General features: G+C 38.1%; 2 protein-coding genes across 2 annotated transcripts in view; both read right to left on the bottom strand.

Moving 5' to 3' along the window:
* LOC110447184 overlaps positions 1–6,015 on the bottom strand; it is a 19,342-nt gene extending 13,327 nt beyond the window's left edge. Inside the window, exons 1-3 of the mRNA XM_021492710.1 lie at positions 5,605–6,015; positions 1,556–1,625; positions 1,032–1,077 (exon numbers count right to left, since the gene is read on the bottom strand). Coding sequence (XP_021348385.1) covers positions 1,032–1,077; positions 1,556–1,625; positions 5,605–5,746 — 258 coding nt within the window. The 5' untranslated portion in view covers positions 5,747–6,015. The remainder of the gene's footprint in view (positions 1–1,031; positions 1,078–1,555; positions 1,626–5,604) is intronic.
* A 1,713-nt stretch (positions 6,016–7,728) lies between these two features.
* LOC110447182 lies at positions 7,729–11,869 on the bottom strand. The gene is made up of 3 exons (XM_021492708.1): positions 11,803–11,869; positions 10,797–10,847; positions 7,729–9,756 (listed from the first exon to the last, which is right to left on the bottom strand). The coding sequence occupies exons 2-3, from the start codon at positions 10,801–10,803 to the stop codon at positions 7,994–7,996; spliced, it is 1,770 nt and encodes a 589-aa protein (XP_021348383.1). The 5' UTR covers positions 10,804–10,847; positions 11,803–11,869; the 3' UTR covers positions 7,729–7,993.
* Between the last annotated feature and the right edge of the window lie 231 nt (positions 11,870–12,100).

Below are 12,100 nucleotides of genomic sequence, written 5' to 3'. Positions count from 1 at the left end.
ATACACAAATTACTGTATTTTCTTTGATGAAATAATCAATTTTCTAAATTAGCCATGAGTCTGAAACTTACAACAACAATATAAAAACTATTACAGAATCAAAATCACCAAACAGATTTAAAATTGGTGTTCTAGAATTACTGATGGATAAACAAGATGTTTCCCTAGTGTTGCCCCTAATTTTAAAATAATGGCTGACAGTGCTGGCTTCTCAAACACAAATTACTGTATTTTCTTTGATGAAATAATCAATTTTCTAAATTAGTCATGAGTCTGAAACTTACAACAACAATATAATAACTATTACAGAATCAAAATATCCAAACAGATTTAAAATTGGTTTTCTGGAATTACTGATGGATTTGCTTAGATTTTCCCCTAATTACAAAATAATGACTGACAGTGCTGGCTTCGTATACACAAATTACTGTATTTTCTTTGATGAAATAATCAATTTTCTAAATTAGCCATGAGTCTGAAACTTACAACAACAATATGAAAACTATCACAGAATCGAAATCACCAAACAGATTTAAAATTGGTCTTCTAGAAAAAAACACCGTATAACGATGTTTTAGAAAGGTACTGTTGTTTGTGTTTACATGATTACTTGACTATCTAAATACGCAAATTTCACCGAATCTTTCATTTAAATTAAAAAACAAATTACACACAAATGTTAATTAATACATGTCTTGAAGTAAAATAGAAACTTACGGTGTCTTTAGAGTCCCTTTCGCTTCACGAGCCGTCTTCTATAACAGCGGTTTTTTCTGAAGCGTAGCACCTGTATACAATATGGCGGCTTGTGTTATCGAGACTTCCGGTTCGGGTGCGCGCCGGTAAGACTTATAGGTAGTTTCCAATCTCTGTGTTATATACGTCTCTGATTCACTACACAACAGGAAGTGTCTAAATATGATAACGTCTTAATTTTTAAACTTGTTAACTTGTTATTGCTTGCATTTTTCCTGGTAGAAGGGGGATAACTCTTACTAAATATGTTGGTCTGTGACGCCATATATACCTACCATGATTATCGCTACGATGTTCAGGACCACTTCCACATAATTTAGTCTGAAATAAAGCGTAAAAAATCTTAGATAATACAGAAAAGTTTTGTTCATTTAGTTTTACTTGATAACTATATCGTGAAAGACCGTCACAGCTGCTCTTGGACCGATTACTAGGAACTAAACTATAACATATATGCATGTCTGTCTAATTTAACATAAAACAAATTCCGCCGAATACAGAACCTGTGTAAATTACGAATAGTGCGCATACAAAAAAACTTTTTAAAAACATAAAAAACTGATACAAATTTGATATACCTTATAAAAAATTGACCCAGCACATAATTGCATTAGTTAATTTTCAAATTATAAAAAGTATACCTTAAAAAAAAGATTAATTCACTTTACAAATATTGAGTGAACACAAAGTCTGTTTATCTTACAAACATCCCGATTATAAAATCTGCATACCTTACACACATTGCGGAAACACAAAATCTTAAAGCTCAGCTTGTACACATTATAGCTGCGACACTTACAAACTCTGGGCGAACACGAAATCGTCTTTGAGGTCAGAATATCTCTGGTCTACGGTCACGTAGTGTTTATCTACAATAGAAATATTACATTTAGATATGTTATTACTTTAACTGTAATGTATGCATGATCTTATTGAAAAAGATTAGTTTAACTGCTTCAAGATACAACATACAAGAATTTTTATTTAATGTGGCATATTTAAAACAACAAGAAAAATCGTGGAATGTATATCCCCCGCTTGCAGGACATATTGTAGGTAAACATGATTGAAGTTAGGTTTAAACATGTGAGTATCGTGCTGTTGAGACATAATGTATAGCTTGAAACTCGAAGAAAAAAAAGCCTTATACAAAAGTTAGACTTTTTATTGAACATGTAGGTATTACAGTGTAAATTAATCGTTTAATCCATCAGAGTTTACTTACCTCATTAATTATCCGTAAATATGCACAAATCACATCGGTTGGCAAACTTAGCATGAGTCGGATGTGCATACGGAATTTTGTTGAAATATCTGCACAATATTTACAACAATGTATCACATTATTGTATCACAAGAAAACCAAAGAGTGCCCGAGATGGGTGGAAAGACAGAGGAACACAAACATTGTTATCAAGTTTGAAGGAATTTGGCTAATATTTGATAGAGTTATTAAGCGGACACTGCAGATAATGACGTTTTTCGTTAATCACGGGACCATAACTCCGCCAAATGGAGTCCGATTAAAGTGGTCATCGAACTTTGCCGAGCCCTTAATTCGTTAAATCTGGTTACTAAGTTTGAAGACAATCTGATAATATTTGCGAGAGTAAATGAACAGAAACGGCAGATAATGACGTTTTTTCGTTATTCAAGGGGCCATAACTCCGCCAAATAAAGTCCGCTGAAAGTGCTCATCGAACTTGGTCGAGCTCGTAAGGCAGTTAACCCTGGTACCAAGTTTGAAGAAAATCGGTTAACATTTGTTGCAGCTATTGCTCGGAAACGAAGCGTGAAAGACAGACAGACGGACGGACGGACGGACGGACGGACGGACAAACCCAAATTAATATCCGCCGTTTCGGTAAAAGCGGGGGATAATAAAACATTAACACTGTAGTGCTATTCTTGCGACAAACATGAAGTATAATAACAATCACATGCAGGTAATTACAATAAATAGTTAAACGACAAAGTTATTGTTTTAGCTAAAACAAATTAGTGTAAAATCCAGTCGAAATAAAGATAATCGTGTCACAGGAAGGTTGGTTATTTAAGCATTTAACTGCTTTTGTATGGTATTTATGATCTATTTGAATGACACAGCTTTACAAGCAAACAACATAATGCACGCTATTTGAATGACACAGCTTTGCAAGCAAACATATGTTGTTTGCTTGCAAAAGCACGCATTATGTTGTTTGCTTGCAAAGCTGTGTCATTCAAATAGATCATAAATACCATACAAAAACAGTTCCATACTTAAATTTACATTTTATATGTCTATAGGGGTGATTTAAGTTTATCAATAGAACCCTGAGCTGAAAGTTATTGAAAATGTTTCGATTTTTTCCCGGAACAAATTTCGCACATGGATAAATGCAGTGAACACCGTAAATCCGACCTTGCCCTCCACGAGGGAGTTATTTTTGGAAGTTAAATGAGCAAAGAGAAAAGTTCCGATTTGTAAAGAATCCAGACGTGAATTTATTTGTTGATTGTATGGGAATCTGACTACAGTCGGTAGATTCTATAACAGCCTCGTTATTTGACATGTCGTCAGAAGCTGAGGAAACCGTGGCTGCGAGACGCGTGAAACTTATAGCGTTTGAAGTGAGTGATCTTTCGATCACAGGGGCACGCAACTACTTATAGGCTTTCAGTCGCTGGGTACGTATAACCTTATAACGTACCCAGCGACTGAAAGCCTAAAACAAGTCAATATTAATAGTAGTTGCGTGCCCCTGTGTTGCGATGGAGCACAGGGGTTCGTTACAAATGTCTGAAATGTTTATGTGTGCTGTGACTCATATCAGTAGGTCTGTAACATATGTGTCAGTAGGTCTATAGAATATGTGTATTTCAGACATGTGTAACGAACCCCTGTTGATCAGTGCAGTGTATCAGACGATATTTCCGATAAATTGCATGAGTGTTAAAATTGTTTCCATTGCCGGCATTTTGTACGATATTGCAGACCTTGGTCTTGCTTTTGTTGTAATAAAGTATTTTTTTATATTTTCTTTTTTCTTTTGCAAATAAATTTACAATAACATTGTCAAGTCTAACAATGCACAGCGATATTTCATCAGTCGTCATGTTTATTTACATTGGATATTGTAGCTCCGGTCAGTGTTGTATTAATGCGCGGAAATGCCCAATATTGGACCATATTTATATTCCGCCCATATGGCTAAAGCGCTCTCTCCAACTTCATTTAAAAAAAGGATTGTCTTGCCCATATGTTTCATACCGTAAACAGTAACAATCCATGCAATTCATCACGAGGAATGGGCCTTTATTAAATTTCTAATTTAAATATTTGTCTGATAATCTAGCTCTAACTTCCCTTGTCATACAATAATTCCCTGTCCTACTAATGTTAAATGCTACTTGGTACAGATCCATTAAACCCTTCTGGAGAAGGTAGCCTTTTGAAGGCCAAAATCCACCCAATTCTCTCTTTGTTGCCACGTCCTTCCACCCCAAGAGATCCTTTAAATAGCATTTGATTACATGATCCCAAAAATACAACTAAGCTAAATGAGTTGATGTCAGTTGTTCGATGAAGTCAAGTTTTACACGAAAATGTTGACGGACGGACTATGGACCGACAGATACTGCACCATGGCATAAGCGAAACATGGCAATCAAGTCAAGGGACATCATTTAAGCTGTAACTGCCAATCGCAACGTATCGGCCAATATCGTCAATGCCCGGATTCCGAGCTTTGACGGAATTGACCGAGATGCTGCGATTGGTAGCCTCGATTTAGTAGGTCAAGTACCTTGGTTGAAATATGATTTTGATTCCTGTCTGCATGATTGATAGCAGACAAGTGCAATACAAATGTAAATAAAAAAGATTTACAACTTAATTTACAATTCATGCGCGACTTATCAAAGTCGTCCACGGTCCAGTTGTGTTCAAAGCATAGTGAACTTTACTCAAAATTTTAGCCTTGTATATTTTTCTTAATTATTGAAGTCCAAAGCAGAAAATTATTTAAACACGTGTAATAGAAGCACAATCCATTTATCAGGCTCTTAGTGTCGCGTTAAGCTGTTCATACTTTACACAACGGGACCCATTAGTTTCCTTTTGCCAGGGTCGTAAAATGTAAATTTCACCTGAAGTGTAGACTCAATCAAATGTCGTATAGGTATAGAAGTTATACATATTTCAGTCGATAGGTGCAGGTGGTAGTAACAGGCACTGGAGAATCAATCACAGCTGAATGTTTCGTACCGATGCAATAAGTGTCAGATATGTCATGTATTTCGGGAGGAAACTGAGATAGTGTTTACGTAAAATGAACACCTTTTGGACGTACTAAGAAGGTTATCTTTTAATATAAACATTATCAATCTTTCAAACGATACAAAACATTTTTGTACAGTCACAAAAACGTGTGATTCACTCAGTTGTAGCGAGATCTTTAAATTGGGTCAATTTTCAGACTCCGAGAAAGTTTCCACACTCCTTATATCTTAACCTCTTAATCGGGGTAGGTCTAAACATACACCTTGTAACCGATCCTCGGGTCCCTGTGAATAGTAAATATATAATATGCACAATCAGAAAGAGACTTTGAACTGAGAACACTAACGTTATTTGTTTATTAGCTCCCGTACAGGACTCCGTCTACGTGAGCTATTACATGTAAAATAATTAAAAACTTGTGACGTTATTGTAGGGACATTATACGCGGCCACTATTATAAAAGATTCCCTACCCCATTAGTCGGACCACAGTCATTTACATTGCGATACAATGCGATAAAAGTATGTGCTTATCTGGCTTACCAGGCATAGACGCTACCTCCGGGGAGGCGTGTATATACTTACATAGGTACCAGATGTAGGCGAGGCTACCCCCGGGCAGAGAGTGGGGTCGGAAAACAATGAAGCTTGCATCCCAAGTGCAGATAGCGGCTGTTAAGTAGAACCAGATCAGAACCCAACCCGGCATCTGAAGAACACTCTCCATTGTTGGACCGTTAGTGGTTCGCCCACGCGCTGTGACAGTACCCGAGGTGGAATGTCAATACCACGTGTTCGAAAGTAGTTCACAAAGTCTGTGTTACAATCTCACACATACAAGCTTATTGGTGGTTTTTATAAGGTCGGGCTATCCAGGATAAGTCAAACCTGGAGTAACAGTTATAATGTAATATCCGGGTCACGCTTGTCTTCGACCTTAGGTAAATGTATGCTATATTTCTATTGGACACAAACGAGATAAATATTACGATGATATGGAGTTATCATCCAACGTATATCGAACTGACCTTGGTCGGATACGATAGCGTGGTCACGTGGTGATTGACCATTGAATTGATAACGCTTTGTTAGTTTGACGCGGTAAAGCTTGACACCTTGCTAGCTTCACTCTATTGTAAGCTGGTGCCAATTAAATCTACAAATTTAGAATCATCGAATTATTTTTCTTATCAGGGACCTTATATATTTCATTGGTTTATCACGGTGTCGTAAACACGTGCTTTAAAGTTAATACAGAGACGTATGTTGTAATATATACGTCTCTGGTTATACGTAAATAATGTGTGTTTGTTGACTTTTATCATGTAAGGTGGTATTACTTGAAACAGAAATTATATATAGTTGTGATAATTCAGGGTCGATGGAAACATGGTCTAGCTGTAACGTGACATAACTGTAACCTGAGTCGCACGGTTATTAAGTTACAACACGTGTTCATAGTAACAAAGATTTAGTTGTCTGATCGTACCAACGATAGGTTACCAAAACAGTGATATTTCATACCATAAAAATATACCGTGACCCTTACAAGATATGATTTTTTTTTTTTTTTTTTTTTTTTTTTTAGTTGGGATATTATCGGCTAACCAGCAGATGAAGATATGATTTCGTATGTGACAGATTTTAACTGTACATAAGAATACGTGTCGTGTACCCTCCCTGTGGTGACAGGAGAGTTAGAACCTGGGTTGTTGTGGTGTTCGAGACAAGGGTGGGTTGGGTTGGGTTTTTTGTTTTATTTCCCTTTAGCTAAATCGATAGAGCGGAGGCTTGATTTATTTGTTAAACGTCTTATTGACAGGTAAGGCCATTTAAGGACGTGTCTCCATTTTGTTGTGTGCTTGTGTGTATGTGTGCTGGTGGCAGGTTAGTGCTTACTCACTGAAATACCATGCCAAAAGCACCCAACACGGTATATACAAAAGGGTCACACCGTGTACGTCATTAAAAGCGGAGGGCTAGGAAGCTGGGAAAGCAAACTACACTCCTGTTACAAATGGTGTTCATGAGACAGGGAGTTCGATCCTGGGTTGGTGTGGTGTTCGAAGGCGAACACATCTAAATAAGGGGGAGTAGTATGGCAGGTTTTAATTGTACACAATATTACGGTCGGCTTCTAGCTTTCTACTGAGAATTTCCCCTTAGCTAAATCGCTAGAGCAACGGACTGGGAAGCTAGGGAGTTGCTGGTTCGATCCCCGATGGGCCTGTATCCCTTGGATTTTATGTAGGATGGGTTGTCAATAAATATACATGATTTATTTAATTATTAATATCTAAAACATAAACAGAAAATGATTACACAAAAGTGGAAAATGTTCATTTCACAAGCTAAATTGTAAAAGTTATCTCCCCTGCACTGTTAAATTGGATTGTTATGACAGAATATATGTAATGTTTGTAAATAAGTTTGGAAAGGGCTGAAATAAGCCTAGCCTGATGTCCAATTCAATCGACATATATAAAGTCAATAAAATCTGATGAAATGAAACACAACTGTACACAATATTACGGTCGCCTTCCAGCTTTCTGCTGAGAAATCCTTTAGCTCAATCGCTACAGCAACGGACTGAGAATCTAGGGGGCTACTGATTCGATCCCTGGTGGAAGCACACCACTCGCCCTCCTGTTCCGTAAGTAATAAATTGCAAAGAGGGGAAAATGTAAGATTTTGTGATAGCTTCTTGTATTCAGGTATCTTTTAATTTCCTGTTGTCATTTATAAAATATCATATTTTCGTGCACAAAGCACGGGGATACATTGAAAAACAGACTGTAAACTCATCATTTTGTGTTTGATAATTTAGTGTAAACACGTTCTTTTAATTAAGATTTTTTGTATTTCCTGTTCCTGATTATTAATATTTCACGATTCTTTTCTTCGTACAGTTTTCCCTTCAAATGATTATTCAAGAATCTGATAAAAGTTCACAATAAAAAGTGCATTAACGCATTTAATAAAAATGTTCTTTATAATCATGGTTTCCTGTTTTGGAACCTTTCGACGTTCTCCGTTTTCTAGGAGTTCTAGGGTTGTCTAGAACCGGAGCTTCCATCATGGGAATCTTCACCAAGAGACGAACGGGTTCTTCATTGTTTTCAACAATCCGATTTACCTCGGTCGCCATGCTAAGTTTCCCTTTATCACATATTTCATTAGCCATCTCTGTTTCGTCACACCTGCTGTTGTTTCTGATACTTTCGTTTAGGGGAGACTGGAACCCTTGGTACTTATGTCGTCTGCTGGGTTTGCCGCGGCCATAAACTTCCTGTAACTTCAGTGGCGGGAGTTTACACCCAGTTAACAAATTTGTAGGAGCTCTCGGTATTGCCCCCCTTTGAGTGTGAAATTTTGTCTTTTTCCTTTTCAATATGATATGGCCAGGTATAGGCGGAAGTTTCCTGTCGTCTTCACGACAAAGATCGGAAAGACGTAACTTCCGGTCCGAGGGTATGTGTTGGGGCAATAACGGAGGCAGTGAAACTCTTGGCGGACGTTTAGACTTTTTGAGATTCATTTGATGAGGTGAACAGGAGCTGTCGGGAAGGGGGTTTATAGGAGGGAGGTGGATACCCTTATGTTCATAACGTACATACGGGCCGGCACTAGAATTAATGCTATTTGACTTTTCCGGATGAGGCTCCGTTTTATTGTCATTTGTATTGGCAAGTTTCTTTTCCTTGACGCTACTCCTGCCAGTATACGGCTCAAGTCGATTTTGTCCGTTTTTAGAAAATGTATATTTTACATTATCTATTGAGAATATGATCTGACTGTTTGATCCGAATCGTTCGCACAAAGAACATTTCGCCAAAGCCGATGTGTTTGCTCCCTTTTTTACCGTAATCAATGCGTTTTTGGGCTGGAGACAGTCATCTGAGCCGGACAGGGCAACGAATGACCTTTGTGACGAGCTAGCCGTAGGAGATTCTTTCTCCATGATTGTTGGGAGGACCTCTACGATGCCACATCTTCCGTGACAATATGGCATGGACCCTACCTGATCGATGTCCTCCTCGTCATTCTTCTGTTGACGTTGTTTCTTACGTGTGTCCCCTGCCATACTGCTTTGCGAAGCATGTGGTGAACTCAGACCGTCCTGTTGGACTTCCGGTGTTTCCTGCAGGGTCATCCTACCGTCTCCATGGTTTGCCCTTTTCTCTTGGTATTGCTGCCATATAAAATTATCCCGGGGCGAATTCTTGGCCGACTGGTTCGGAGTCGTGTAGTGCTTAGTTTCCGCTCCCAAGGGTTTCAAATATCGCATCATATTAGCCGCGGCGTTTGTGTTCGATGACCCCTTTAAAAGCAGTAAGGAAGCTTCCTGGAAAATATCGCCAACGCTGACCCCGGCTTCACCTAGAAGCCCTCGGTCACCACACAACTGAAACTCGGAGAAACATTTCCGGATGGGCTGGCTGAGGATTTCTGTCACTCTAAGAGGTCGGAACTCCTTGCCATTTTTCCATGAGAGATTATTTTGAATGTTAAATGTTTTGCTATCAGATTCAATTAGGTTACAGTTTGTATACGACTTTGTTGTCCTGCTATCCTTCTCCGAGTCCTGACCGTTACCTTGTTCTAACACTTTGTTATTCCGCCATTCTTGGACGGCCTGCTGCGTCCTTGCTAGGTCCTCTTTGGCATCCAATATGGCCACCTGGTGTTCTGCCTCCGGAAGGCTCACCATTGACCTGTTCCGAGTAAGCACCTGATCTGTAGGAGAAACGAAATATGTACGTTTACGTACAGGCATAAGGAATTCCAGTATTTAAATATTCAGGTTTACAAGTCTGTCCCAAATTTTCGCAATTTGCTTTTTTTTAATTTTTTTTTTTATAACCAATGTAACCTCAAAAATTCAAAATAATAACAAGCACTAATTGTAATGGGAGACCATTACAGAAGTCTCCAAAACACCCCCTCAGCTATGTTCGCAGTGCCAAAATACACCTACATATGAAATTAGAGCAAAATCGACCAATATTTAATTTCGACCAATGAGAGGTTGTGGCGGCCATCTTTGTTGACCGATCGGAAAATATAAGATCATTTGCACACACCCTTACCATGATGAACACTTGTGTAAAGTTTCATTAATTTCCGTCCAATAGTTTTTGAGAAATGTGAAGAAGAGAAGAAGAAGAAGAAGAAGAAGAAGACTTATGAGAAATAAAATATATACTATCAAGCAATCGGCAACCGTTGGCACTTTCAGTAAACTACGACAATACATTCTTGTTAGCGGAAAGTGCCGTTGGTTTCCCATTGCGTAACAAGCAGACTTATTTTGATAACTTGAAAGTAAAGGTATTTTTGTAAGCATTTCAGCGACCGCGACGCTGTAGATGAATTGTCAACTTTTCAGATCGACCTACAGATGTACTTCCATTTCAAAACAAGACGATTACGATACATATGTATTGAGATGACAGAATTTGTGGAAACTACAAACGAAAATATCAAGTAAAAACAAGCATGTCCTTTAAGTGGACGACATAACAAATTTAAAAATAGGTTTGGAGAGAAAAAAAAATAAGCACAATGCTCATTCCCGTTTACGGAAATTGCCGAAGGTTCCCGATTGAGATCACAGAGGAACTTTTTGATCCGGACTGCGGTGATCCTTTCCTAAATTACAATACATACTTCATTAATCCGGAAAAGATAATCTTTGGTATTTTGTTCGGAAACTTAAGTGACTGGTCAAATCATGTCCCGCACTCAGTGATATTTTTCCGTGTACATGTACTTACATTTCATGGTCGTCTGCTGGTGGGTCAGGTCTTTTTACAGCCACCATTCACCTGTCACCAATAAATAAATATACTTATCAATGTGTAACAAAACTACAAGTGTCTCGTGCACATTCTCTAGTAATTGAAATAGATAAATATAAAATGTTGTTATAGACGGAAGATTTTTACTATTTGTTATACGACCACTGATGTCGAAGATAGTAATAATTTTGTATTATGGTTAATATCTACAAATAATTTGGGTATCGCAGTGAAATCCCTTATAGATACAATATTGTGTAAATAAACCTCTCTTTAGCGATAGCAAAGGCGAAATGGATAATTTGGTCAGAAACCACAGCTTGTCAGTAAGCTTGTCTTAATTTGGTCAGATACGACTGTATCATTTGGTCAGATACGACAGTGTGTAAATTAACCTGTCTTTAGCGATAGCAAAGGGGAAATGGATAATTTGGTCAGATACAACAGTATGTCAATTAACCTGTCTTTAGCGATAGCAAAGGGGGACTGTATCATTTGGTCAAATACAACATTGTGTCAGTTATTATGTAGCGATAGCAAAGGGCTGCTGGATCATTTGCTCAGATACGACAGTGTGTCTGTAAGGCTGTCTTTAACGACAGCAAAAGGGGGACTGGATCATTAGGTCAGACAGGACACTATGTCAATAAACATGTCTTTAGCAATAACAAAGGGGACTTGGTCATTTGGTCAGACACGACAGTGTGCCCGTTAGCCTGTCTTTAGCTAAAACAATGGGGAACTAATTCGTTTGATCAGAGACTGCAGTGTGTCATTAAACCCAGACAATTGCTAAAGATGATATAGATAATAGATACTATGAAAGAACAATGTAGTTTTTATCGTCTTTTCGAGAGAATATGATAGTTTTCAAACGCTTATTATCAAATGCCATGGTTATTCAACGTATAGTCTTTAGTGGTCTATATTTCCTTTTTCGCCTAGAAGCTAAGACTCGGATCAATAAGAACAAAATAATTACCTTTCGGGTCCCGCCATTCCTGTCAGCCTCCTCGCACAAATTGCTTAGCGACGACGTTGACGACAATACACATGACGTCACATTGTTTGTGACGCCTTGTCGATTGTACTGCGGAAGGATAATTAGCACTAGAACCATGGAATGTGAAAACTGTCGCTAGAATATCAAAGAACTCCGCATTGTTAACGTTTTTCAGGCGCTCTACATGCTCGTTTGTTTGTCTAATTCACGTCTCATGATTTTCACGTAAGATACGAAGGACGGAAGTGACATTGCATATCTATATAATACCAGACAT

Source organism: Mizuhopecten yessoensis, unplaced genomic scaffold, assembly GCF_002113885.1.
Source record: "Mizuhopecten yessoensis strain PY_sf001 unplaced genomic scaffold, ASM211388v2 scaffold3229, whole genome shotgun sequence".
NCBI lineage: Eukaryota > Metazoa > Mollusca > Bivalvia > Pectinida > Pectinidae > Mizuhopecten > Mizuhopecten yessoensis.
Note: the sequence above shows the minus strand (reverse complement) of the source record. Positions and strands in the feature narration are given on the sequence as shown.